The sequence below is a fragment of the Scatophagus argus genome, chromosome 4, assembly GCF_020382885.2.
Source record: "Scatophagus argus isolate fScaArg1 chromosome 4, fScaArg1.pri, whole genome shotgun sequence".
Classification (NCBI taxonomy): domain Eukaryota; kingdom Metazoa; phylum Chordata; class Actinopteri; family Scatophagidae; genus Scatophagus; species Scatophagus argus.
The window spans coordinates 3,163,375-3,189,710 of record NC_058496.1 but is presented as its reverse complement, the minus strand read 5'-3'; the positions used below and the strand labels follow the sequence as shown (position 1 = coordinate 3,189,710).

The window sequence follows — 26,336 nt, the reverse complement described above, 5'->3', positions numbered from 1 at the left end:
TTAAGTGGTTCAGTGTCCTTAATAAAGTCAAAGCGGTTGTCACCCAGCCGCTAACCGTGGGTCCGTGCCGGCCCTGATGCGTCACTGTGAGGGCGACGGCCTCCTCCCTGCTTCCGGTTCACGGCTCAGGCTAAACGAGTCGTGACCCATAAGCCCCCCCACCTGCTGCTCTGCCCAGGTGTTTTCTGGACTCACCTACTACACGCGTCACGTGTCTGCCCACACGGAACCAGCACCAGCAATTACACACGACAAGCCATTTGCTCTTTAACTAGAACATTTATATTGCTTCAGGTGAGAGTTCGTCACAATACAGAGGTGTCTGTTGTACATACACACCAACTTCCTCTAGTTTCTTTTCCAGGCTGAACATGTCAGATTACTTGGTTGACATGCGCATGACATGTTTGACCATATTTCCAATACCATCAAATATGTAGTGATAGTGATACTCGGTGTCCCACATGAAGGTTGGGGTGCTGACCACTTTGTTCTTCTCGTCCACATAGGCTTCGTGCAAGAAAGGGTTAAGGTCCACCTCAGAACAGGAAAACAACGACACAGTGAACAGACAGAGACGTCAGAAAGGATATGTATGGCTCCCGGACGTGGTGGCGAGCGCCCATGCTCTTCACAGCCTGCGCCATGTTTGTGTTAGGCCAGTTCCCCCAGCGGGTGCTCTCGTCCCGCTCGTAGCCCATAGTCACCTCGATGCTGGGCAGCACGCGGCAGGCCAGCACGGGAGCCATGCTGGCCAGTCTGACGACAGGAGCAGGCAGTCAGTTGGGGTTTATTGTTATTATTATTATTATTATTATTAAATCGAGATTGAGAGACACGACTGGAATAATCAGGCAGCGGAGATTCAGAGCCTGAGAAGGAAAGTCTCTCCCAGCACGAAGCACTGGGACGGCAGTCTACTTCTAAAACCGCTGACACGCCGAGACGTGAGCGCGAGGGAAGATTACAGACTGTCAGCTGTTCATTATCACCATTTGCCCGTTAGTGAAACCACGACAGACTTACTGGCGTCCTTTAATTTAATTTTCATTGTAGTTTAGGGTGAGACGAATTCGGTGAGGAGAATCCAATAATGATACTTCCAGTAAGATGACTGAGATTTGATTGAGAAACAGACAGGAAAGACCTGCATCATCAGGCCACCTGGACTCACGCACGTGCTGATGCGCACACGCAGAAGTGCAGTCACAGCCCGCAGCACGAGGCACTTTGGTTTGTTACCGAAGGAAAAAACAAAAGCAGGTGTTAATCACCACATTAAAGGTTCAGGTGTCCCACTCAGTCCACACAGTGAGGATCCTGCCCCCGTAGAACCCGACTCAGAGGGACTCGTCCTACCAACCGACGTGCAGAAGACCAGGGCCCCGAAACTGCAGCAGCTAAATGGCATTCAGCCATTGCTAATGTTATCATTCACACCTGTACTTTTGCGACTGTCTGAAGAAGCTCAGCAGAGCCGCAGCGGTCAGTTTCTGGAATAAAAGATGATTCTGACTCAACATGCAAACACAGAAAACAACAGAATGCACCTTTACCTCAGATACACGTGATATCTTACTCTGTAGTAACTTTATGAAGTAAACTGCACTTTGAGTAGTTTTAATGCACCGTGCTTTTCTTTTTTAGAGAAAAGTCATTCGTGTACATTCATCACGTTACTTTTATTTATTTATCATTTTATGCATTCAAGCAGATTCCGTTAAGAGACACGCGGTGAGCTGATCCCAGGTCTGCTCTGTTATCCTACCGCATGACTCGTGGAAGCTCATGTTTCCAGACGTCAGTAAACAGCACACGGTGCGGCGGGCTGACACTGACCTGAGAGCAGCGTTTGTCTCTGCTGCGTCGATGCTAACGCGTTTGATGACAAGCACAACAGGTACGACGGTGCGTGTCAGGCTCTTCCGCGTGGACGTCAAGCACAGACGCTTGTCCTCAGGTAAAGGTGACGAAGAGAACACACCTGTATTCACGAGACCGTGATGACAGCTTTATCTCCCGATTAGAGGATCAGTGTGTGTGTGTGTGTGTGTGTGTTTCATACTGGGATTGTCAGAGTTTAGGGATGCGGTCAGTGGTTTTTGCTGTAGTAAAAGGAGGCACATGGAGGTCACAGTCCACGAGGGACGCCACTGTGACGCCACCTTTTCCTGGTGTATACGAGGCATGTTTTCTAATCGTATGTCATTTCATTACAAATAAACCCAGGTGTGTGTTCACTTCTTCACCTGAGGAAGCTCACCTGTGGTCGGAAGAATTCCAGTCAAGTACGTAAGGTAACAAATTGCTGTGCGCGACAGATTTGTTTTTTTTTAAATATTTCTTAAAGTAATTTTGTAACTCAAGTAGTTATTTTGATGATTACTTTTACTTCTACTTGGCAGTACTTTTACTTGAGTACAGTTTTTGGCTGCCTCGGGTGTGGGTGTTGCAAAGGGAATTAAAACTCAGCCGAACCGAACTAGCAGACAGCAGTTTAAAGCTTTGCTGAGTTCACTGTCAGCAGACTGGTCAGTTTCACTGTTATGTCGGATGAGGTGCGGTGCGTCCCGCTGATCTGGTCTTTCGTGAAACACCGATGAGGCTGAGGAGCTGCAGAGGAGCTTCTCTTCAGAGCAAGTCGGTCTGATTCTAAATGTGCGCACCATTTGTTCTGTCTACGGGTCGGTTTAAGGACACAAAGCTGTGACGAAAGAGAACAATAGAGGGGGGAGGTCCCTGAAAGCAACATGGCAGTGGTGTCTTTATGTCCTTCACCACTTGTAGTTGAATAAAAACAGATGTCACTGTTCTAAATATTTACTTTCTTTTTAAATTTCGTTCCGATTATCTTTAATGGCTTTAAAGGCTTTAAAGGCAATAGGAAAGGATTAGTCTGGTACTGTTCTTCACATGAAGTTTGGCTCCAGGTCAGAACGGTCAGAACTCAACACTGACACGTCATGGTGACAGCTGCTTCATCCTCTTCCTCCTCCCTCTCCTCCTCTGCCTCCACCTCCACCCTTTAATTCCCGTAATTGGCCAGCGACCGCCATCACCTGTCCACCAGGTGTCCCCTCACCTGACCCTGTCTCCTGCGGGCACAGATGCCCCTCATCACCCCGTCAGTCCACGTGTGTCAGAGTGGCAGCTGAAGGATCAGTCGCCCTCCACCAAATCGCAGTCTGTGTGAGTCTGTGCTGCCTGCGTTCAGTCCTCAGGGTTTGCCTGGTCCACCTGGCTTCATGTGGCCCGATGTGGGCTGTCTGTAGCGCACCTGTCGGCTGACATCACTGCAGACCACCACTTAAATGCTGCACGAGAAACTGATTTTTCAAACAGATCATCAAGCTTTTTTTTTTCTTACAAAATTTGTGACGCAGGCCGTGCGTGAGGCGTTTGACTTTAGTTCCTTTCCAGCTTCACTTTGGTTGTCTAAGGCCTTAGTTGTTTATTTTGTGAATGTTTTAGGAAAGATTTAACAAATATATTTTAGCCCATTTTCTATAGTTTTACTATCATTAAAAAGAGCGAAAAGGGTATTGAGGGGCTTCCGGCTTTGTTCACACAAATGTATTATGTGTATGTATTAAGTAAAATGTGTTTTCGAGTAAACCTTTTGCAGCAAATATGTTCTACTTTATCTCAGTTTATTTATCTATAAACAGGAAAAAGGCAATGAATGCTGCATCGTCTAACCTTTTGTTTGCTTTCCATAGCTGCTCAAACGTCCCAATTCAATTACAGGGATTGTTTAAATCTCGTGTGTTTATCTAGACTCACGTAATCTAACGTAATCTGATTTAACGTGTGGTATCAGTCAGTGGCAGTCTGCAATGTTGCCCCACATTTGGTTTCAGAATTTGAATCTGAAGTAATCGTACAGCCAAAAAGCCCGCAGCGTCAAGCTTCCCTGCTGCTGATGTCACAGAAGTGCAGCAGCACTGACTGAATCGTGACCACATCATACATACCCAATAGGCTTGCGTGAACGGTGGAAATCTTTAAGCACCCTTTCCACATCGTTGTGCAGCTTGCAGTCTTTGCCATCCTTCACAAAAGAGGATCTGAAGAGTTGAGTCACACAACAACATTAATGCTCGGACTTCGCCGTTCCAACTTGTATTGACGCTTTCTGCTGACATTACACAGCCTCAAAGTGATTACATCATATTTCATCATCCCTCACAGGTTCTTGGTGACGCCGTGGCCTCCGGGAAAGATGACACCATCGAAGCTGTTCACATCCAGCTTGGCCAGATCCTGCATTTGCATCATTCCTTGACCATGACTGAAGCGAGCCGACTCCATCATCATGTTCCTGTGTAAGGGCCAGAAATAATCCTAAAGTCTGCCTTGTGGAATTAGTCAGGTCGGTTGTATGATCAAAGGAAGTTGATTAAGTCGGTGGAGCGGTCTGATCCACCTAAGAGGGCATCAGTGTTTGCAAACAGGCTTACCGGTTCTCGCCAGAGGCGGGCTGCTTTCTCATGTGGTCCATCACGTTCATCTGCTGTTGGTTTGGAGCGAACATCTGGAAGCGAGCGCCGTTCCGGCTCAGGTGGTACATGGTGCTGAGGACAGAGCGGTCGGTTAGTGTCTCTGCGTGGTGGTGACGCTCAGGTGATGCTGTGAAAAGTTCCTGTGATACTCACTAGACTCCCTCGTGGACGTCAGTCCCATCCCACCAGCCACATCCTGAGAAAACCTGCAACGCACCATCACTCACAGATCACGGTAACCACCAGAAACTTGTCAGCTTTTTCCCCACCCGTCCCACATCGGTAAGCTTCACTTACCACTGCAATATTGGTGTTCCCCCAGTTGCCATAGTCACCGTGATGAACAAAGCAGGCAGGCTGGCGAGCGAGAGCAGTCAGGGTTTGTTTTGACAGCAAAGTCCTGGTTGCCAGCATGATTGAGCTTCAGTCTGTGTGAGGAGGAGGTTTTGACTTAACGGTTTGCCGCTGAGCGCGTAACGACTTTTGGTTGTAACAATGAGCCCGCTGTGGCCGTCTGTTTTTATACAGCAGAATGTGGCGAGGTGACGTTGCCACGTAAGCTCTATTTTCTGAGAAGAGGCATCGCTTCCTGGCCTCGAGTGGCCCTATTCCCCCTATTGAACACGGTCCACTATTAATACCTTGTTTATTCATCTGATTAACTTAAGTCATTTGGCCACCGAGTGACACTTGAGCCTTGGAAAGCAACCTAAACATGTAGTGCTTTAACCCATGAAATATCCTCACCCATTTCCAGTTTAACCCTTAGTGTGGCATCTGGGTGGAGAAACCTGCACAAATGTCCTTTAAATAAAGCGTTAAGTTAGTAGACTGATTATGATAGTAACTTTTGACTATGCAACACCTACAGTAACACGTCTCACTGCATCTGCGTAGGTAGCAGTGGATACGATGCCTTTATGCTGTACAAGGTATGCTGTATGCCCTTTAAAGTCTATTAGGTAGTAAGGCTCTTACTCGCTGTAATGCCGTGTTGCGTCTAGACTGTAAACCCCGAAATATCCTGGTCAGACTGAAATGTCAAAGTCAATATACCGTTAAATCAAAACTGCAGCTCCTGCCTACAGGCTGCATTTAGTGGAAGACGGCTGTAATTACCAGAGAGCCCAAGATTAAGCACCAAGTTACAGAAGAGGAATGTGAGGCAAAATATGGCATTTATTTTATTATGACCACAATTTAGGTATAAACAATCAATATTTACATACTGGTGATGAAAGTATAGTGACAATTTGAGAAAGGAAAAAACAAACAAACAAAAAAACGCAGACATGAAGTAAACAGAACAACGCACAATCAACTACACCACACCAAACACAATTTTAAGCTTCGGCTGGGACCTCGTGTGCGAGACGTTCACATGAGGTTCGGCCCGAAGGTTTAAAATTTGCACACGACAGAACCCATGCAGAGAAAACACATACGCAAACTGTCACATATCACAAAGTACAAATAAAGTTTCTTTTTCGAATCCAAGCCAGGAAACGCGACCTGACCGGCGTATGCAGCGAAGTCCCCGTCACCACATGTCAGTTACTGTGAGACGTACGCATTTGTTTCTCAATTTCTCTGTGGCTGCTCTCAACACACAACACATGCTGCGATCCTTTGAGAAAAAAAAAAGAAAAACCTCAAACACAAGTCTCACATTTTTCAATTTCCTTGTGTTATTTCAAGTACAAATCTGATTAAATAAGACTAAACCAGTGAGAGGTGTCTAAAAAGCAAAAGAAAGACAGACACAGCACAGACAGCTAAATAATAAATAACAAGGTCTGTTTGATATTTTATATAAAAGAAATGTCTAAAACAAACTTATCAGTGTAGTTTTTGATCTATCTGGGAAATAAAACAATAACCATGGCAAGCTTATCAAAAAATCACATCAAAATGATGCTAAACAAAGCTTCAACCACGTCCAACCCCTGACAAAGTGCCAACAGCCCAGCTTCAATACTTGGCACTCACCAGGCTGTGGCTGTCTCATCAGTTACTTGTGATGATGTTGAGCACTCCTTGCTGTTTAGTTTGCTTCACATGTAAGAACCAAATCCTAAAAGCCATTTACATGCAAATCACTAACAACTTCAGTGATGAAAGTACGAATCATCTCCTAAATTTCTGCCATCACTAAAGAAAGCTTTCATGCACCCAAGCACTGTCAGTACAGGAGTTTGTGCACTGACTCTGCACGCCGTGTTCATTATGGAGATTATTTGCAAAGATATCCATCTGATAAACTGTGGGGTTTGCTCATCAAGCCGATAGCTGTGCTGAGAGAGAGAGAGAAGCGTGTGTTAACAAGGCCAGTGTGGCGGCATTAGGGCGTGTAGGCAGGCGGTGGCTGAAACTGATTGGCAATGTCATAATCGGCAGGAAAAGTTTCACTGCTGTCCTCCATCTCCGAGAGCAGCTCTAAAGCCTGCTCCTCCTCCTCGGTGGGGTAGTGGCGCAACAGGTTGGCGGCCGTGGCGAGGATGGAGGCTCCGCCGGCCCCCGCCACCAAGTAGAAGCTGATGGCGAAAGTGACGTATATGAGAGAGCCGTGGTACTTTTTGTGCTGCTGCTGCAGTGACAAAATGAGCTCGGAGGCCCAGTAGCAGAAGCCTATGACTGTGGCACACTGCAACACTGATGAGAGAAAGAGAGAACAATTTAAGTATCCAGAAAATGGCAAACTGACATTTCAAAAAAGAAAGGAAAGGAGCTGAAAAGGACTCCAGTATGACAGATTAATACCTGTGAGAATATGTGCAAATGCATATCTGCGTGTGATCTTTAGAGCAGGGTGCTTGGGGCCAAACACATCCAAGAGGAAAGCAGTCAGACTGCACAGGATACCCAGGAAACAGAAGGCAGCGATCACCCTCAGCAGCAAGACGGTCTGCGGGTTCACACAGAAATCTGGAGGACACGGAGACATCGCAGAGCATTACAAGTCAGCTACCTGATTTATCTCTGCCTTAGCTTTTTAAATGGGCTTGTGCCGGGTCCTCACCCTCCAGAAGCTTGGGGTCAATGTACCCCAGGACATCTGCCACCCCCAGCTCTTGTCTCGGACAGGTGCCTCCGTGGACCCGGAGCCAAGCCGGTTCCGCCAGGGCGGTGCACAGCGCTGTGATGGACAGAGCTCCGGGCAGGGCCGACACCAGACTCCGCTCCGGCTGCTTGGGCAGGGAGGTGCCTCCTCTCCTCCTTCGACCCGCAGCGACAGTGGAACCCGGCGGGGCGTACATGTTCATCAAATATCCTTATCGCCCGTTGTAGCCTTGGTTTCCCTTTAATGTCAGTATGTCACTGCACTAAACGATCCGTCAGTAAGGTCAGCCAACTGACTCGCCAAAGTAAGAACTATTAGCCAGTACAGCTAACGTTACCTGGGCGATGAACGGATGACAACGAACCTGGCTGTTAGAACACTGTGGTGTCTGATGATTCCAAGCGACGTTTGACCTTAAGACAAAATGATTTCTATAAACAGGATAAGTTACTGACTTACGGCAGACAATGGACAGATGGCCTTCGGGCCTGTTAGCTCTGTTGTTAGCCGTTAAAGCCTGCTCACAGATAAAGCCAAGCGTCGCCGAATGTCATAAAAACAAACTAAATAGAAACAAATTAAATAAACTACAGCCCGTTAACTGACCAAACTGCCTACACTGATGATAAATGACCATCAACTTCGAATAGAAAAACAAAAACAAAGACAAAATGAAAGCCAGCTCAGGCCTGCTTCCTGTAAAACACCAACTTCCTTATTGCTGCCATTCTTCTTCTTCGAGGGTTCAATAAACTACAGTTCAAACGCGAGTGCAGCTCAGTGCTGCCACCAACTGGTGAATCTCCAAAGACAGCTAACAACAGCAGTGCTATTCTAACATTATTAACACTAGACTTTTATAATGCGAATCTGTTATATGTATTTTATTTCATTATTTGATAGGATTATACACTAGATGTTTTTCAGTTTTTGAAAGCTATAATTGTATGGTGTAGGTTTATGTTTTGAATGTGATACATTTACAAAAAATATTTTAAAAAAAGAAAAAAAAAGAATCCCCATAATGCACCGCGCAAAGCACCCAACAGGCAAAGATGGCGGCATTTCCGACCTGGTTGTGTTCCTGAACTTTTGTACTTTGTTCTTTTGGTGCAAATACGTTGCTGCTGTTCCACTCCGGTTCGAGTTGTCAGTTTGCGGTAGTTCAGGACGGTAGCGCTGCTCGTTTGTGCGGGTTGTCAGTGCTTCGTGTTGGATAACTCGTTTATCTCGTGTCGGTTAACCGTCAGCAGCAGCCGACAGGAAACGGCCGTGACAGCAGGCTAGCATCTCTCCAGCACAGCTATGAAGGAGGCTTTGTCCCTGGTTCAGAGGCTGAGCGGACATCCGGACTCCCGGTGCTGGTTCGTCAGCTGGAGCCCGTCGGGGACGCTGCTGGCCTCATGCGGAGGCGACAAGGCCATCCGGATATGGGGCCGCGAAGGTGAGCTGTCAACAAAATGGGCTGAATGACAGGTGACTCGGACGCCTCTGAGCTGATAGACGCAGATTTAGGTCGTGGTCACATGACAGTAATGTTATAATAACTCATAAAAGTCATGTTTTCTGTTCTTGTCATCCCTTTTTTTCTACTAAATCAAAAAGTAGTGGAGACAGTAAATCGTCTTCCATTCTGTCGTCCATCTGTGATGTTGGTGAATGTGAGTCAGATGAAACGGGAACAACTTTGGGGGGTCGATTTGATAAAATCACATCGTCAGTTTCAGGTCTGGAAGTTAAAATGGTTAAATGACATCGGCACAGGTTAGCTGTGGTTGGTAGGAATAAAACATCCGTCACAGTATATGTAATTGTGATACAGTAAATCATCTGGAAACTGAACAGGGAAACCACTGATTAGATAATATAATAACAAATAGGATTGGCTGTTTTGACTTAATTTTGCTTTTTGAAGACCTGATAAATTGAGATACTTCATTACGCTGATGCACAAACCCTGTAAATGAGTGTTTCCCTGAAGCAGTGTTGCCCTCAGTGTTTCTGAAGCTCCTTCAGCATAAACCGTGTGACGTACTGACAAAGTTGACCTCCTCTTCGTTCAGGTGACTCGTGGGTGTGTAAGAGTGTGCTTCAGGACGGACACCAGCGCACTGTGAGGAAAGTGGCCTGGTCTCCCTGTGGGAATTATCTGGCCTCTGCCAGCTTCGACGCCACCACGTGCATCTGGAAAAAGAAGGACGATGATTTTGAGGTTGGATGAGCGGTTGCATCTTCCACTTTGAACACGCTGTAACTCTGCTGGATTTTACCCAGAGTGTCACCTTGTCTTGCAGAGTTTGACCGTGTTGGAAGGACATGAAAATGAGGTCAAGTGTGTGGCGTGGGCACCTTCAGGGAATCTGCTGGCGACGTGCAGCCGAGACAAGAGCGTCTGGGTCTGGGAAGGTTCGTGTTGAGGAGAGACTTCAGCCCATGAACGTAATTCAAAGCGAGAAACCTACTCATCTGTGCTTTGTGTTTCACAGTGGATGAAGAAGACGAGTACGAGTGCGTTACCGTCATTAACTCTCACACACAGGATGTGAAGCACGTTGTGTGGCACCCGACCCAGGAGGTAAGTCACACTCTGCTCAGCACCCGCACGATAAGTTCGCGTGGTTACGCCATCAGCTCACTATGCATTTTCCATGTGTGCACGCAGCTGCTGGCTTCAGCCAGCTACGACAACAACATCTGTATTTACAAGGAAGAGGATGATGATTGGGAGTGCCGGGCCACCCTGACAGGACACACGTCCACAGTCTGGAGTTTGTCTTTTGATAAAACTGGACAGAGGCTGGCGTCCAGCAGCGACGACCGCACCGTGAAGATATGGAAGGAGTATCCAAGTGAGAGTGGACAGGGTGAGTTGTTGGTGGAAGAGACAGCGTAAATAGATAACATCTGATCAACAAAATACTGCATCCGGTCCATGACTAGCTAATGATTTCATGTCATCTGTAGGGACACTTCAGCAGGTTAAGATCACAGTCAGCTCTTTAAGATCAGATCAGATCAGAGAGGCCTTTGTTAGTCGTGCACAGGGGAAATTTTCACAAGGATAACATAGAGAAGGTGCATGTAGGTCGAGTAAAAAATATACTAACAAGTAGTGATGCTGGCGGCACGGTGGTGCAGTGGTTAGCACTGTCGCCTCATAGCAAGAGGGTTCCAGGTTCAAATCCCGGTCTGGGCCCTTCTATGTGGAGTTTGCATGTTCTCCCTGTGCCTGCGTGGATTTTCTCCGGGTTCTCCGGCTTCCTCCCACAATACCAAAAACATGCACATTAGGTTAATTGGCTACTCTAAATTGCCCCTAGGTGTGAGTGTGAGAGTGTGTGGTTGTTTGTCTTTGTGTGTTGGCCCTGCGATTGACTGGCGACCAGTCCAGGGTGAACCCTGCCTCTCGCCCGTAGTCAGCTGGGATAGGCTCCAGCTCCCCTGCGACCCTGACGGATAAGCGGTATAGAAAATGGATGGATGGAAGTAGTGATGCTGTATACAAGTGAAGACCTCATTTAATCACGCACGGATAAGTCACGTGATTGAATAGATTTCAACAACATGGCACCTTCTTGTCCACTCGGCCGTCTTTTGTAACTGTGTGATGGGTCCATTTTGTGTGTAAGAAGAGTCGCCAAACGCCCCTCAGAAAGCCTGAGTTGACAGTAAAGTAAGCCAGTTTAAGTCCAGCTTGCTTCTTAGAGAGCCCCTCAACTGCTGTAGATAGTTTCTTGTTATTTATGAGGCCTAAAATCATCAATCAAGTGGACACGTGCTGGTCTGCTGCGGATGCTTTATCGTGTTTCCTGGTCTGCTCGTTGAACAGGAGACCTGTCATGGAAGTGCGTCTGCACTCTGTCTGGGTACCACGGACGAACAGTGTATGATGTCGCCTGGTAAGATTCAGCTCTCCTCTGGCCTTTTTGAAGACGTTTAAAAAATAATTTTCACTTCCACCCCCAAACACCTTTGGGATTCTCTCTCATTTTGATCCAACTGAGAAGGTTTTTCTCTCTGCTCAGGTGTCGGCTGACCGGCGCCCTTGTGACGGCCTGTGGCGACGATGCCGTGCGAGTATTTAAGGAGGACGAGACGGCCGACCCCGACCAGCCGGTGTTCTCGCTGGCTGCTCAGGTCCCCAAAGCTCACAGTCAGGACGTCAACTGTGTCAACTGGAACCCGAAAGAGGCGGGACTCCTGGCCACCTGCAGCGACGACGGAGAGATCGCCATCTGGAGGTTCAAAGAGGAAGACTGAACGCTCACGTCATCACTTGCCTCGTACTGAACGTGAACGGTACACGTTACACTGGGAACTGTGGTCAGCACAGGTACTGTTCACTCAGCTGGATGTGAGCGTCTGTCACTTTATCTTTCATGTCTGCTTCTACACTGATAACGATGCTTCAGTGCATTTGTCAATGCTTCTTTATAGCAGCTCAATTAAGAGTTTGATGTTTCATTTATATAAATAAACAACCAAAAAAAACAACAACTGTGTGGCTTCTCTTTATTGCAAAAAATATTCCAGACAGCACATCATTCTAAAAACATTTCGACCGGTCCAAGAATTAGATTTCACAACAAAAATGTCTAAAAAATACAACTGGGCAGTATTTAAAGACCCAGTCTGGAGTAAGAGTACACCGTGATCAAATTTGTTTATATCTTTACCAGTTTATCAAATTTCACTTAGATCTTTTTATCATCATTTTATGGACTTAATGCACTCAGATCCCAGACTGAGGCTTCAGAGGAATCTGTTCAGGTCAGCAGTGAGCAGGTTGTAAACAGATTCTGAACTGATGCACATCATTCTGGAGATTGAAACCTACACAAAAGTGTGCTAAACAAAATGACTTCTTTTCACAAGAGCACAGAGGATAATGACACGCTCACAGACAAGCGAAGGGACATGAATCAGGTCGAATATCTACAGTAAAAAAAACAAAACGCCTTCTCATCCCTCCCGATGAGAACCAAAACGCAGGAGAAAAAGCTGCTGATTAGTCTGAGTCACTGTCACCGTCGCTGTCGGCCTCCTTCACGTCCACGCTGAACTTGTACTCCTGGTCACAGCCCATGTACGCGTCGCTCATGAAGTACAGGGTGTAGTTATGAACGCCCATCGCTGGCGCAACAAAGTCCAGCTTGACCTGCAGAGGGAGGAGGTAAGCTGTTGGTTTAGAGAGCATTTGTTGTTGGTCACAATACATGCAGTGGGCGACTGTCACTGACCTTTGCTTTCTGCTGAAGAGTCAGCCTCTTGATGGAAATGAGGCTGTTTGACTTGGGGTCTCCGATCACCACCCACCAGCCTTCCTCACGTTTCTGTTGCAATGAGAAATAAACACGTTAGATGTCCTTAAAATAAAATAAAACTACTCGCCGTGCCTTCACCCAAAGCAGTTTTAAGACCCAGGAACTAAAAGAAACTAAAGGTTTGTTCAGTCTGTTGTTGCCTGCTTCCACCAGTTTAAAGATGAAGATCAGGCCAATTAGCCTCATAAAAAAAGCACAATGAACAAAACCACTAACTGCTTTGCAGATGCAGATTTTCTTTTAAAAATGGCTGAAATAAAATAATTTGCTATCCTCGTGCTGCTGTGACACTGAGAATTTCCCCACTGCGGGACTAATGAAAGGCTATCTTATCTTAATGGAAATGCAGAAACACGTGGCATTTACCTGAGGGAAGAGAGGTGCGATGACAGGCCCAGTCACCTCCTCCTCTCTCTCCAGCTGAACCTGAACCAGAACTGGGCTGCCACTGTGAAGAAGCACAAAAAACATCAACATTCACCAGCAGTAAGAATGTGAGATCAAACCTAATTCATACATTCCTTCAGCCGTTACTGCAAACAGAACTCGTGCGTACCTCTTGATGTTGTCTTTTTCCGCCACTTCGTACGACAGCTCGATGTTGGGGTAGCGGTTGCAGAAGCGAGCCACGTCGGCCATCTGGGCGTCTGAGAGCTGCAGCAAAGCGGTTCTGTCTTCATCCTCCATCTCCATGATGTCAAAGATGCTCTCCACGCCCTGATGAAAAGAGCAGGGATAAGATGGCTCTTGAACATCTGTACTGACACACGAGTTACATTCTACAAGGCGTGTTCAGTGGAAGCAGAAAAAGCTGATGTACCTTTTCTGTGCAGCGCTTGATGTGCTCCGAGGTGAAGAAGGGCAGCTGTTTGAGGTACGAGTCCTTGGACCACATGGCCTGGGTGACCATCTGAGCCAGCTCCATAGCAGCCAGTGCAGGACTCAGCCAGCCGTTACTGGACAGCACATCAACGCAGGCCTGGATCAGACGGACCGCCTACGAACACAACACACAGAGTAAGTACACACACAGGGATCTGATTTAGACAGCAGTTCATTCCGGAAATCGTCGTTCATCTGCACCTTGCTCAGGATCTCCTCCGTGTCCGACTGCAGCTCGGCACTCAGCTGCATCCTGGAGAGGTGGGCTTGCAGCAGCAGGTTGGTCTTCACGTGGGGATCGTTGAACTTGGGGTTGTTCAGTTTGTGGGGAACCTTCTGTGCCAACTGGAATACAAAAATAAGTTTCAGTGAACTGACTCCATAGAGTGTTAATGTTATTGTCCATCCACCCTGTTTGTTTACCTGTCGGAGAAGTGCGTCCTCGTGATGTCTGATGGGAATGTTCTTGTACTCGGCGGCGTTGGAGATGATCTCAATTAACCCACGGATCTTTGTCTTGGCATTCAGGGACATGCTGAACAACTCTGCCAAACACAACCGGACGCAAAGACATGAATTCTCCACATTCTTCCTCACATGAAGACTCTGCAACCGGCTGCTAATCACTCAGCGCTAACAGCTGTATTGGCACATACCGATGGTGGTGTAGTTGATGTAGTAGTAGGCAGCGATCATGCCCAAATTGAGCGGTGCGACATCCATCTCATCCTCTATGCTGATGCACTTGGACTGCTCCAGGTCGTGTAACGTCTGTTCCACCAGCTCAGACAGGTGGTCTGACAGGTGACGATGGGACATGCCTGACGAGTTGAAAACAAAACGTGACATTAATAAGTTCTTCCCAACGCGTGATCTGGTTTAAAACACCATCTGTCTCCTCTTTCAAACCGGACACGATGAGACTCACCTTGCAGGTTGTAGTAGTTGGGGTTCTGGGTCATGCGGCGGTAGAGGAACGTCCACGTCAGGTAATCCACGGCGTCCTGCTTGTTCTCCACAGTCTTGGTGACAATCTCGGCATTGAAGTGGTCGTGGAGGCAGTGATCCAAGTGAGACTCCACGGGCAGGGGCTCGTACAGGAACTTCTTAAAGAAGTCCTATCAAGGACAGAAAAAGAAAAACCGTTTGGTTCGTTCTGACTGTCGTACAGTCATGGTTTTCAAAAACGAACTTGACAGAAACAGCAGGGGTCTCTTTACCTTCTTGGAGCCCTGACACATGATCACACAGCGTCCTTCGTCATCGAGCATGGGCCTGTTGGCTTTGCCCACCATCTGGAGGACGTCATAGATGGGATAGTCCACATACCTGTGAGAAAAAGGAGGAGAATGTCACCAACTAAAAATGAATTATTTATAGCATAGACCTCTTAATAAGAGCATCAAACTAATGGGAGCCTCACGCATGGATTTTGCCATTGTAGTACTGGGTGTCCATGACAATGACCAGATGTGCAGAGATGTTGATGCCCCAGCAGAGTGAGCGAGAGGACACCACCACCTGAACGGCGCCTGTCAAGGGAGAAGAAGCCCAAAAAAAAAATCATTTAGTCCTCAACCTTCATGGGCCACGCTGGGAAGCGCAGAGCAGCAGCGAGTCATACCTGAGTTGAAGAGCTGCTCCACTATTTTGCGCTCGGTGGCAGACAGGCCCTCGTGCAGGTAGCCTACGCCGTTAGCCAGAGTCTCTTTCAGGGTCGAGTCATTTAATTTGTCCAGGAACGGAGCGAGATCTTTCTCAGTGCAATGCAAGAACCTGCAGAGTGACAAACACTTGTGACCACAGTGTGACGAGGTTATGACAGCAGCAGCTCTACCACAGTCTCCTCCTCATCTACAAGCAGGATGTCATTGTAGCGACTGACCTTTGAGGAACCACATCCGCAGCACAGAAAGTGAGGATGTCGATGGCCGTGAGTCGAGTCTGTCTGCGGGACGGGACAAACACCACGGCCGGCTTGGAAGGAGAGTGCTTCATGATGGCGTGATAAACTGGTTTAGCCATGGACAGCAGGCGGGTCTGAGTGTGACTCACATTGAAGCCCTGCACAGAAAAACAGCAAATCAGGAACCTGACAGGAGTTCATGTCTGCACGTTTGTGTGCACACTAGCAAACTGCAGACTCCGTGTACAGACCTGGATGTGAAGCTCCAGAGGCACAGGTCTGACGTTGGGGTGGAAGTTGAATGTGGCTGTGGTGCTGCAGCCCAGCCAGTGGGCCACGTCTTTGGCGTTGGACAAAGATGAGCTGAGGGCCACGATGCGTATGGGACGCTCAATCTGAGAGGAGATGTACCTCATCCTGGAGCAGATGACCTCTAACACGGGCTGATGAAAGGAAGGGACATCAGCATGTTAGACAGAGCGGACACCGAAAGTGAACGACATGAAATCACTGACACGCAGCCCAAGGCAGTTTTGTGTTCTTACCCCATTTTCTCCTCCAATCAGATGTGCCTCGTCCACAACGAAAAGGCTGACGTTCTGCACGTTCTTCCTCTGCTTCCAGCGCCGAGACAGGATGTCCCATTTGTCAGGGGTGCTGACAATAATGTCGCCTTTTCCCAAGAGCTTCAGATCTGTGCTAGTTTCTCCTGTCAGCAGCACCACCTTTTTGTTCAGGACATCCTGGAACTTCTGGTGCCAGTCGACAAACACCTGAGAGACAAAGATTCACATAATTAGTAATTATGTTAGAAGGGATGAGTGAGCAATGACAGTTTTGATGCAAGGACACCGATTTCCAAAAGGCTCCACACCTGTTCAGCCAGGGCTTCCATTGGGGTGATGTAGACACAGCGACCTTCTGCGTTGTGCAGCAGCATCCTCAGAATAGCAAACTCAGCACAGATGGTCTTTCCACTGCCGGTGGGAGCTCCCACAAACACATTGTCATCACTGTTGTACACAGCATTGAACACTGGAGGGACAGAAACAACACAAGCCAGTCAAGAAAACAACAAGACGAACCTTTTCAACTCAAGAACCAAAAAAAGAGGAGGGGGGGGGGTATCCATTGATCTCGTTCTGTACCTTGTGTCTGAATGGGGTTGAAGAAGGGGAACTTGTTCTGGTAGAGAGCCTCAAAGGCAGAGTTCCTGAGAGCAGTGACAGGCAGCGGCTGCAGGTCCAGCAGCTCAGTAGGTGGGGGGTATTTCTCTGGTAGGATCAGGTGACGGAAGGACACCGGGAGCTGAGTCTCACAGGCTGAGGAGAGACAGCAGGAATAAAACGCTCAACTGACATGCTCACACAAATGCATGGATTCTGTCACGCGTGTTTTAGTCAAGTTACTCACAGAGCCATCGGTCTGACACCACGCGGATGAAGTACTGCGGCGGCAGAGGCTCGAACACGGGGACAAAGAAAGTCACGAGGTGTTCGTCCTGGGCGTACTTGGCTTTGAGCAGGAAGTACTCGTGGTGGAGGATGACCTCGCTGTCCACATCCTCGACCAGGATCCAGAAAGCCTCAGATGATCCGTGAATCTGATGGGGAAATCAAAGTGTGTCAGGAGGCTAAGAAACAGAGATGGATTATGTGAAGCACATCATGGGTCTAACCGCTCACCTTGTCATCCCACTGGAAGTCAGGCGTGATGGTGAGCTCCACTTTGAGTGTGGAGCGGGTGATGGGCTGCAGGTGGACGGCCAGGTCCAGCTTGGGGAACTGATGGACGTATTTGTGGATGGTCTTCCCCATTTTTGGCATTCGGATGAGCTCACCTGACAAGGGAAACACATGACTTCTGATCACTCTGTAGGAACAGGAAGGAGCTCAGCGAGCATGCTGCAGCTGGAAGACAACTCACCAATCTCATTGTGGTTGAGGTCATAGAGACGCTCAAAGGGGAAGTTTTTCTTCTCGATCTTCTTGATCACCTCCTCGGGCAGCTTCTTGAACTGTCGCAGCGGAGACATCGACTGCCACCTGTGGAGGACGGCGAAACAGAATATCAGCGGCCTGCCTTGGCAGACAAAAGAGTCTTTGGAGAGGACAGAATTACTGACTTACATTCTCTTGTCAATCATCTTGCAAAGGTTCATGGTCTTGTCTGTCAGCTGAGCCCAGCCCCTGTTGAGTACAATCTCAAATATGGCCCGCATCAACCTTCCAGCACTCTGAAAAAGAAAGGAAAACAAAGAAAAGAAAACAATTTTAGTTGTTTACTCTTAAATGTTCATTGGCATTAACATTTTCAGAAAAACAAATGTTAAAAAAAAAACACAGACACGAACACACACAGGTGAATGGTGTGTCCTTTCTTACCTGTGTAACGTACACCATGTCAGCCATTAAAGCAAAGCCTTCCAGCTTGAGCTGAGAGATGTACGCCTGAAGCAGCACATTGATCTGAAACGATGAGACACAAAACACACAGATTGTTTTAAATTGGGGTTTACTTAAGACTGCTTATATTAACAAAGAAATCGAGTGACCGCTAGAAAACAAAATCTTTAACGATTTAATGTAATTTTTAGAAACTTGTTGCGGATGCTACCTTAGCACTGGGCTCCTCGATGCTTTCCTTCACAGGTATGGGAACTCTTTCAAGCAGCTTCTGCAGCTCCAGCTTCTCCTCCTAAAGGACACAAGCAGACGTCCAAATTTTAAGTCCCCTTCCAGTGAAAAATCAGTTGTTCCTGCAGTTCAACTTTTGAGCTTCACTGTGCAGTGAACTGTGAAGTCTTGTTGAGGGTTACAAGCATACCTCTCTCACAGTGATGTTCCTGAACTCTGAGGACAGGGAGAAGACTCTGAAGAGCTCAATCTCACTGAGCGTTGGCTTCAGCAGCTGGTTGTAAGTTTGAATGGAGTCGTGAGTAATGTAGAAGTGACTAGCAATGCGTCCCAGGTCTGTAACCTTCAGAGAAAGAGGGAGGGAAGATTAAAAGGCTGATGTCCTCACTACTTTAACAGCATTGGCATAAGATCAGTAAGACGTGGTAAGTGATAGATGTCCAAACCTGGAAGCTGCCCGTCCTCTTGTCATATTTGATCAAATTGTTCTTGTCCAGGACGCTGGCTGCCGTGTGCACCAGATCCATCCTGCGTCTCTCCAGCAGGGGGTCTGAACTCCGGTCGTCATGAGAGACGCCATACAGGGTGGGGTTGCGGAGCATGCGCACATACAGGTACGTGTAGCCGAGCCAGTTCACCGCATCCTGACACAACAAACACACGACGTTACAGAGACTGTAAGAGAAACTATATGATATATTTGATCAGCTCCCCGTACAGATTATCTCTACACGCTGCTCACCTTTGCGTTCTGCACATTACCCAGTACTATCTCAGCATTCAGCATGTCAGGCAGCTTGCCCACCATCTGACTCTCTATGGGCAGCTGCTGGTTCAGCAGGGACAGATAGTACTGCAGCTCTCCGTGGGACGTGATCAGGATTCCCTCGCCTTTGGTGTCGTACTGAGGACGGCCGGCTCGACCGAGCATCTAAAATAAGACACAATTCACAGGGTTATCACTGCAGGTACAAAGCACTCTCTCCTGCATTTTATTATCCAGCCAGCACAAACCGACCTGTAAAATGTCCAGGGCTCCAAGTTCAGTCCATCTGCCTTTCTCCGGGCTGTACACCTGAGTACCTTTGATGATGACAGTGTGTGCCGGCAGGTTGACGCCCCAAGCCAGAGTAGCCGTGGACACCAGAACCTGGATGTGTCGATCAGCAAACAGATCCTCTACCAGCGTACGGTCCACTCTGGTCATACCAGCATGGTGGATCGCAAAGCCATAAGGCAGCAAATCTTTCAGCTCGAGGTTCTAGATGAGAAAGTTTGACAGGGTTCTGATCAAGCACCAACGGAACTTTGAATCTCGACATCTGTCTTATTTTGTTATGGTGACCTCTGAGGTGCTCACCTTGCACTGCTCGGCCTCAGTTCTCAACACTTCAGTGGAGGCTGAACCCTCCCTGAGGAACAGACCCAGTGTGTCCTTCTCCAAACACATGTCTCTGATGGCCCTGGCAGTCTTACCCGTCTCCTTCCTGGAGTGGACAAATACCAGCACCTGGTGGAGACGAGAGAACGTCAGGACTCTCAAATCTGGTCTCAGCTGTGGACGAGTGCTGCTTCAGGAGGCAGTGTAAGCAAACTACTTACTAAAGCTGGGACTCACCTGGTTCTTTCCAGCATGCTCCATTATCTTTTCATAGACAATTTCATTCATGATCTGGAAACGCTTGATGGCCTTCTTCTCTGTGATGCCAACATAAGTCTGCTCCAGGGGCACAGGACGGAAACTGCAGAGAAAGAAACAATGTGGGTATCGGAGGTGAATATGCAAAAAGTACAAACAACAAAGCACATGTAGCTATTAAGATAAGATAATCCTTTATTAGTCCCATAACTGAGAAGTTACAATGTTACAGCAGCAAACAGGATACAGAGGGTGCAAAGCATGCAAGGATAAGGAAAGGATGAGCATTCAAAAAGAATAAATACACAGGAAACAAGGATCTGCACCTGTACACAGTACAGAAAAGAAAAAGACTATTCACACTAGAGTCCCTCAAGTTATGATTATAGAAAGCGTCCATCTCTAAGCAGACAGAGACAAAGCTTGATTACTTTCTTGTGTATTTTTAAATCATCGGCTAAAGGGCATACCTGTTGTCGAAGTAGAAGAGTCCCTTGGCAGGATCCACACGCAGGCAGGTAGCCACGTCCTCGTAGTTGGGCAGCGTGGCGCTGAGGCCCAGCAGACGCACATCCTCCTGGGTCAGCTCCACATTGCGGATGGTCCTTGCCACCAGAGATTCCAACACGGGTCCACGGTCATCATGCAGCAGGTGGATTTCATCCTGCACGACACATTCACTTTGTTATCATGAGAGTCTATGTCAAACCACATGCACAGAATATCAGACACGTACAACACTGGGTGTGTTGTAGGACTCTCAACACATTCACAGCACTTACGATGATGATGAGCCGCACTAGCTGCGTGTAGGTACGCTCTCCACCTTTACGGGTGATGATGTCCCATTTCTCAGGGGTGCAGACGATGATCTGAGTGGCATTAATCTCCTCCTTGCAGAGCTGGTGGTCTCCTGTCAGCTCAGACACTGTGATGCCGTAACTTGCCAAACGCTGGGGAAGCAAAGAAGAAAGTAGATCAGTAAAATCACTTGATTGAAATTAAAACAAGTGTCGTATGTAGAGCAGAACATACAAATCTGTGCAGGACAGAGGTGGAACTCACCTTGCTAAAGCTGCCCACCATCTCTTGTACTAGGGAGCGCATGGGTGCAATGTAGATGATCTTGAAGTCGTCCACATTGATGGTTCCATCCAGGTTTATATGCTTTCCAATTTCCCTCAGCATTGCCATCAAAGCAACGTTGGTCTTACCAGCTCCCTGTGTGCACAAATAACAAAATTATAGGAGCAAACACACTTGGGGAAAACAGTCACAATGCGTTGGGCTTGAACAAAGTTTGCTTACCGTAGGAGCACACACTAACAGGTTCTCATCTGTCTCCATGGTCGTCTTAAACAGCTTACTCTGGATGCGGTTCAGGGTTTTGAACCCTTCAAATCCAGCCTGTGCATACTTGGGCAGCTTCTCAATAGCAACAAGCACCTAATGACACAATAAAAAGCCGAATGTAAGACAGGAGCAGAGACATACGCTGCTTATCACTGATGCTTTTGCATGAGTTGCTGCACAGGTGGGCTATGACACGTTTTTGTATAGCGAGACAAGCGACACACAAACCTCATCATCAGCAAAGGGCTTGGGTTTGAGCGCAGGCACGTGGACTTCTTCGTAACCTTTGCGCTGTTTGCGAAATGAGCCGTCTGGCAGCTGGCAACGCTTGTTGGCCATGAAATGGCTTCCCTGTGTGAAGGCCAGGTCATCAAGGTCCAGCAACTGACGAGGTGCCATTGACTGTAGGAAAAGCACGGTGGATAGTAAAAACATGTCAGTGTTGGGGTGTACCATCAGTAGCTAACCTGCTTGCATGCTGTGCAGCTGATATATGCACATTGCTTCATTATTTACCTCTCCATGGTCGATGTCCATCGCTTCCAAGTCATCAACGCGAGACTTCCTCACCCTCTCCCTCCGAGATCGCTCCTCCTAAAAACACAACGCCTCATGAATAACAAATATGATGGAGAAAACTAAAAGATGCTTTTATAAAAAAACTTTTAGAATTTTACAAGCAAGAGGTCTGACCCGAATAATATCCTCCTTCTCCGTCTCTTGCAGCTGGTACAGAATCTTCGACAGCTCCTGATCAGACTCCATCTTTCCTATGATTCGCTCCTTTTCTGCCTCACTTTGAGCACTTGCCAGCATGGTGCAATACTGAACTGCACGTCAGAGAAGAAAGAAAGTGATTAACAACTACAAAAAGCTCAAGGTCCTAAAACCTGCATCATTCCACACATCTGACTTACTCATGCGACGGTGCTGACGGAGGATTTTGATGAAATCAAAGGTGTTGAAACCCAGCAGCAACACCAGCTGGTTCTCACATTCTCTGTCATCACTGGCAGTCTGTGGAATACAGCCAGAAACGGGTGAGCCAGTCTGAAAAATACACCTAAAAATGTGTTCAACAAGAAGCTGAGAACAGACAAAATGTCAGACATACCTTTAGGATTTCTAAGACTTCATCTGCCTTCTTCTGGGAGACAATGGCATCGTCATAGAAACGGCTGAGCTGACGCTGGAGCCAGAAGGCATCGATGTCTCGAGGATGCAGATCTTTTTTCTTTACGGTCATCACATCACCTGTGACGCCAAGCTGAACAAAGTAATTCATTAACTTCTTAATCCGGTATGGTGCGGTATAGTGTTTATTCCAAAACATAGGTTTATCTTTATAAACTTAATGTCTTAATCCAGGACAAACATTGATTCAGACATTTGCACTTACATTGGCTGTGAGAGTGCAGCCCACATCAGCCTCCTCTCCTTCGCTGTCCTCATCAGAGTGTTCATCTCGTACCTCTCCAAACTGGTCTTCATCTCCCTCCTTAAGAACAAGAAAGAGACCGTTAGTGACCAGAACGTGGACTTCCAAATCAGGGATATCTTAAGAAACAAATAAAAGGCGCTCACCTCCTCATCAGATTCAAACTGGACATTAACGCCGTACGTTTCATCAATGTTGTCATCTGTAAAGGAAAGATTCAGTCCGCAGTGTGTCATTCAAAATGTTGCTCTCAAAATAAATACTGTACTTTTAAATGAATGAACCAATAATAAACGATATGGGGTTAATTCTGGTGTACTTGCCCATATTCTGTAAGTCCTTGTCCCCTCCATAGTCTGTGATCTTCTTGCCCAAATTAACCAACACATGGTAACGTGTGTCATCAGCAGGTCCAAGAAGTTGCTCTACTTCACGCCGCCTTTCCTTATCCCTCATTTTATCATTCTTCAGCACCGCTAACACTTCATCAGCCGCTCCACACAGAATATCACGTGGCTGCAAGAAGATTTAATATCCAGAATCAATAAAAGCTTCAGCTGCAGGTCGTTGCTGCAAAACACAAGCTGACAATTACACAGAAACAACTTTACTGACCTGATCTCCCAGAGCTGCATGGATGAAGCTCAGCAACACTTCATATGTCTCTCTGGTCTCTTTGGTTTTAGGTTTGTACACAATGCCCACCATTTCATCAATGCCTTCAGACAGAAGGGTAAAACCCTTCATTTTGTTGATGTCGTGTCTGTCCTCATCTCTCTTTCGCCTCCTATAAGGACAGAACAAGAGATGAAAAGGATTAACGTTTGTGTGCCTCTTAACAGACACTGGAACACCAAAAATATGTATGAAGTGTATTCTCAGTGAGAGACAGATGGATAGATACTCTATTTATCCCGAGGGAAATTCAATAATGCAATGCATATAGTTTTGGAATGTTTCCTGTGTTTGACCTGATCATGAGTCAGAAGTGTTTTCATATATCTGACATGTGCTGGCAAATGACTTGAATTATCTTAATTATTATCTTTAAAACAGCAATTTTATTTGCCTAAAGTTTATCTTTTAGACTTGAAATATCATTTAGACTTCCAGACTGAAATCAGTGCAAATGGAGAAAAAACACGCAATAAACGCGGCAGCGATATTTAATAACAATATCTTTACTTAAGTTTGTGAAAAAAAAAAAAACAAAACAAAACAAAACAAAAAACAGCAGTGTGTCCTCGACAATGAAACCTGCTGTTGACAGCACTGACTTGTCTCGTCTCTCCTCCAGCTTCTGGGGTTTGGTCCTCTGAGCCTTGTCGCCCATCTTGGTCCCCTCCAGCTTTCCCACCAGGGAAAGCACCTCTCCGGTGGGTTCATCTCTCCGTGTGCGATCGATCAGAGAGCGATCAGCTTGCAACACCAAGTTGGAGTTCTAACAATTCAATCCAAAGACAAACTCATCGGTCAGTACATCAGTGTGCGCACCTCAGGCTAGGCTAACTGTTAGCGAACGGAGCTAAACTAGCTAAACAAGGAGTAGCATGACTTAAAATATAAAGCTAACTAGCTTGATAACATATCCGCGTGTTAAAATTTGCAAAATCCACACCACTTTCTAGATTTTGCTGTCCCCGAGTTTCTCCACATACGCATACTCACCGCTTTGTACTCGTACTGCAGGCTACGGGCAGTAACATCCGCCATGGTGCCAGTTTTGTCTTGTCGCTTTTAACGCACTTTTCGCTCGCTGTGAACCGGCCCGCCGACTGAAAACATCCACAGAGTTGACTTCACTCCGCCTTTTTACGGACACGCCGGGAACATCGGTGCAGTGTTTAGATCTGTGGCATGAAACTGTTGTCGAAATGTCCGAGCTTCATTCAAGTGCGTCTCCCATACGTTACAAAGCACTGCTAACACGAGCGCACAACAAGCTGCTGCCGCCGCTGTCTTCCGTTTCCGGTGTCAAAGGGTCACACCAGTTCCAAAGAGCAGAAGCGAGTCGCGCCCCCTACAGGTCGCGTTTATTTCACAGAACATAAAATCAAATGTGGTTTCTCAAGAAAAAGAACAACACAATAACTGGCATCCTCCCGTAGCAGTCAATCATGTACACGTAACGAAATCAATTAATCAACTAAACGAACGGGTTTTATCTTTTGAGAAGAAAAAACTCAATCTCTAGCTCTTGATTCTTGGCTAAATTCAGCTTTTTAATTTGCAAAGATATGCTGGTCCTTTCTAAAATAATAAGCTTCAGTCTCTGTGATAACACATTCCAAATCAGCTGTTTTAAAAAGTGAGAAAAAACATCTGTTTCTATTTAGGGAAACAGATGACTATCTTGGACAAGTAAAATTGTCAGTTCTTTTTCTGTGTGCATCGTCATCCCACGCATAACTTTTTGTAAAGTAAATAAATAAATAAATTGTTCAGGATTAGTTTATGCCATAATAAACAATTGTTTTAAAACACTGCATATTTTTGCAAATTGTGTGGGAAGTGCATGGGTGCTGAGTACAGTGCACAGACTGCACTAACAGCATTCACACCCAGATGGCAGCAAAAAGAGCATTTTGGACTTCAGTTTCTTGTCCAAGAATTCTCGTGTGCAGGAGGAGCTGCTGATCAAACCACCAGCCCTGCGATAAATGTACCAAATTCTTCCTGTGCATGAGAATATTCATTATGCACAAGTGTGAAAGTGATTTAATGAGTGTATATGTAAGCATTTGACATGTGTGCTCTACTTGTATATATGCACATGTGAAAAATGGTTTCATGTCCATCTCAGATTACTTCATCACTCATCCTGACGCCGTCTGAAGGGCTGCAGAAAACAAGCAGAGGTCAGAGATGCACTGAAAATGGGTGTCACCGTGTTCTTGGGAGAGTGTGTTCGTGTTTGTATTTATCGTCTGTGGCCTCATATAACTTCCAAACCCTTTGCACATCTGGCAGCAACATCTGTCACTTTCTCCCAGTCAGACTATCCGATGGTTCAGCATCTCCTGAGCCAGCTTTTTAACCTCGGTCACACCCAGTCGCAGACAGAGAGACAGAGAGGCTGACACAGATAAACGGTCTACACACATCAGTGAAAAAAATTATAGGTTAACGCATGTGGATGGGCTGAGGGATTACTGACGTTTACTGACGAAGTGTGTGTGTGCCCAACTCTTTTGCACATGTGCACGCACACACAAAATGTGTGATTCAGGATTCACATTTGGAGTGTGTTGATCCTCGTCTCCTCTGTCACCGTGTTAGTTCGTGGTCACTCGTCTGTAGGAAGGTGTGAAGAGTGAGTGATTCATTTGTCACCCGCTGGGTTTAAACAGCTCAATGAAAACCTTGAACTGATGTTTTCTCACCCAGTGTGGCTTCGTGTAAATCCTCCACTGTATTTTAGACAATGTGATCTCTGTAGCTCCCTGTCAGAGGAACAACCACATGAGCACACCTCAGCTGTCTGGGCAGCTGTTGCTGTGATGCCTTCTGTGAACACACTCTGCCCAGGAGCTCCTGACAGGAGTGTGAGAAAACACACGCTCGCATAACGTGAGCCTGGCATGTACGGATTTAG

The 26,336-nt window shown here is 46.8% G+C and overlaps 4 protein-coding genes across 6 annotated transcripts; 1 reads left to right on the top strand and 3 right to left on the bottom strand.

The window, feature by feature from the left end:
- Window positions 1-259: 259 nt before the first annotated feature.
- On the bottom strand, window positions 260-5,286 carry gatd3l (glutamine amidotransferase class 1 domain containing 3, like). Its single transcript, XM_046386912.1, has 7 exons — window positions 4,800-5,286; window positions 4,656-4,708; window positions 4,461-4,574; window positions 4,190-4,321; window positions 3,975-4,067; window positions 594-759; window positions 260-514 (listed from the first exon to the last, which is right to left on the bottom strand). The coding sequence occupies exons 1-7, from the start codon at window positions 4,914-4,916 to the stop codon at window positions 380-382; spliced, it is 810 nt and encodes a 269-aa protein (XP_046242868.1). The 5' UTR covers window positions 4,917-5,286; the 3' UTR covers window positions 260-379.
- Window positions 1,827-12,063, top strand: ciao1 (cytosolic iron-sulfur assembly component 1). 3 transcript variants are annotated; one of them, XM_046386909.1, is made up of 8 exons: window positions 1,827-1,960; window positions 4,192-4,325; window positions 9,627-9,775; window positions 9,858-9,969; window positions 10,050-10,138; window positions 10,226-10,427; window positions 11,393-11,462; window positions 11,589-12,063. In XM_046386909.1, the coding sequence occupies exons 2-8, from the start codon at window positions 4,316-4,318 to the stop codon at window positions 11,821-11,823; spliced, it is 867 nt and encodes a 288-aa protein (XP_046242865.1). In that variant the 5' UTR covers window positions 1,827-1,960; window positions 4,192-4,315; the 3' UTR covers window positions 11,824-12,063. The 3 variants fall into 3 exon arrangements, with proteins under 3 accessions (XP_046242865.1, XP_046242866.1, XP_046242864.1); XM_046386910.1 differs by lacking the exon at window positions 1,827-1,960 and adding an exon at window positions 2,282-2,297; XM_046386908.1 differs by lacking the exons at window positions 1,827-1,960; window positions 4,192-4,325 and adding an exon at window positions 8,583-9,007.
- On the bottom strand, window positions 5,674-8,314 carry tmem127 (transmembrane protein 127). Its single transcript, XM_046386911.1, has 3 exons — window positions 7,522-8,314; window positions 7,263-7,427; window positions 5,674-7,154 (listed from the first exon to the last, which is right to left on the bottom strand). The coding sequence occupies exons 1-3, from the start codon at window positions 7,763-7,765 to the stop codon at window positions 6,844-6,846; spliced, it is 720 nt and encodes a 239-aa protein (XP_046242867.1). The 5' UTR covers window positions 7,766-8,314; the 3' UTR covers window positions 5,674-6,843.
- Window positions 12,059-24,719, bottom strand: snrnp200 (small nuclear ribonucleoprotein 200 (U5)). Its single transcript, XM_046386907.1, has 44 exons — window positions 24,410-24,719; window positions 24,019-24,182; window positions 23,357-23,528; window positions 23,065-23,257; window positions 22,888-22,943; window positions 22,703-22,801; window positions 22,418-22,570; window positions 22,221-22,320; window positions 21,997-22,133; window positions 21,820-21,897; window positions 21,532-21,705; window positions 21,259-21,396; window positions 21,016-21,171; window positions 20,733-20,903; window positions 20,421-20,614; window positions 19,930-20,053; window positions 19,672-19,821; window positions 19,330-19,572; window positions 19,054-19,242; window positions 18,758-18,955; window positions 18,502-18,654; window positions 18,292-18,372; window positions 18,060-18,143; window positions 17,805-17,911; window positions 17,602-17,720; window positions 17,361-17,515; window positions 17,089-17,278; window positions 16,824-16,997; window positions 16,550-16,710; window positions 16,221-16,448; window positions 15,927-16,118; window positions 15,655-15,833; window positions 15,394-15,545; window positions 15,193-15,301; window positions 14,990-15,098; window positions 14,698-14,887; window positions 14,426-14,590; window positions 14,193-14,314; window positions 13,971-14,114; window positions 13,708-13,884; window positions 13,444-13,604; window positions 13,254-13,335; window positions 12,804-12,896; window positions 12,059-12,721 (listed from the first exon to the last, which is right to left on the bottom strand). The coding sequence occupies exons 1-44, from the start codon at window positions 24,452-24,454 to the stop codon at window positions 12,572-12,574; spliced, it is 6,411 nt and encodes a 2,136-aa protein (XP_046242863.1). The 5' UTR covers window positions 24,455-24,719; the 3' UTR covers window positions 12,059-12,571.
- Between the last annotated feature and the right edge of the window lie 1,617 nt (window positions 24,720-26,336).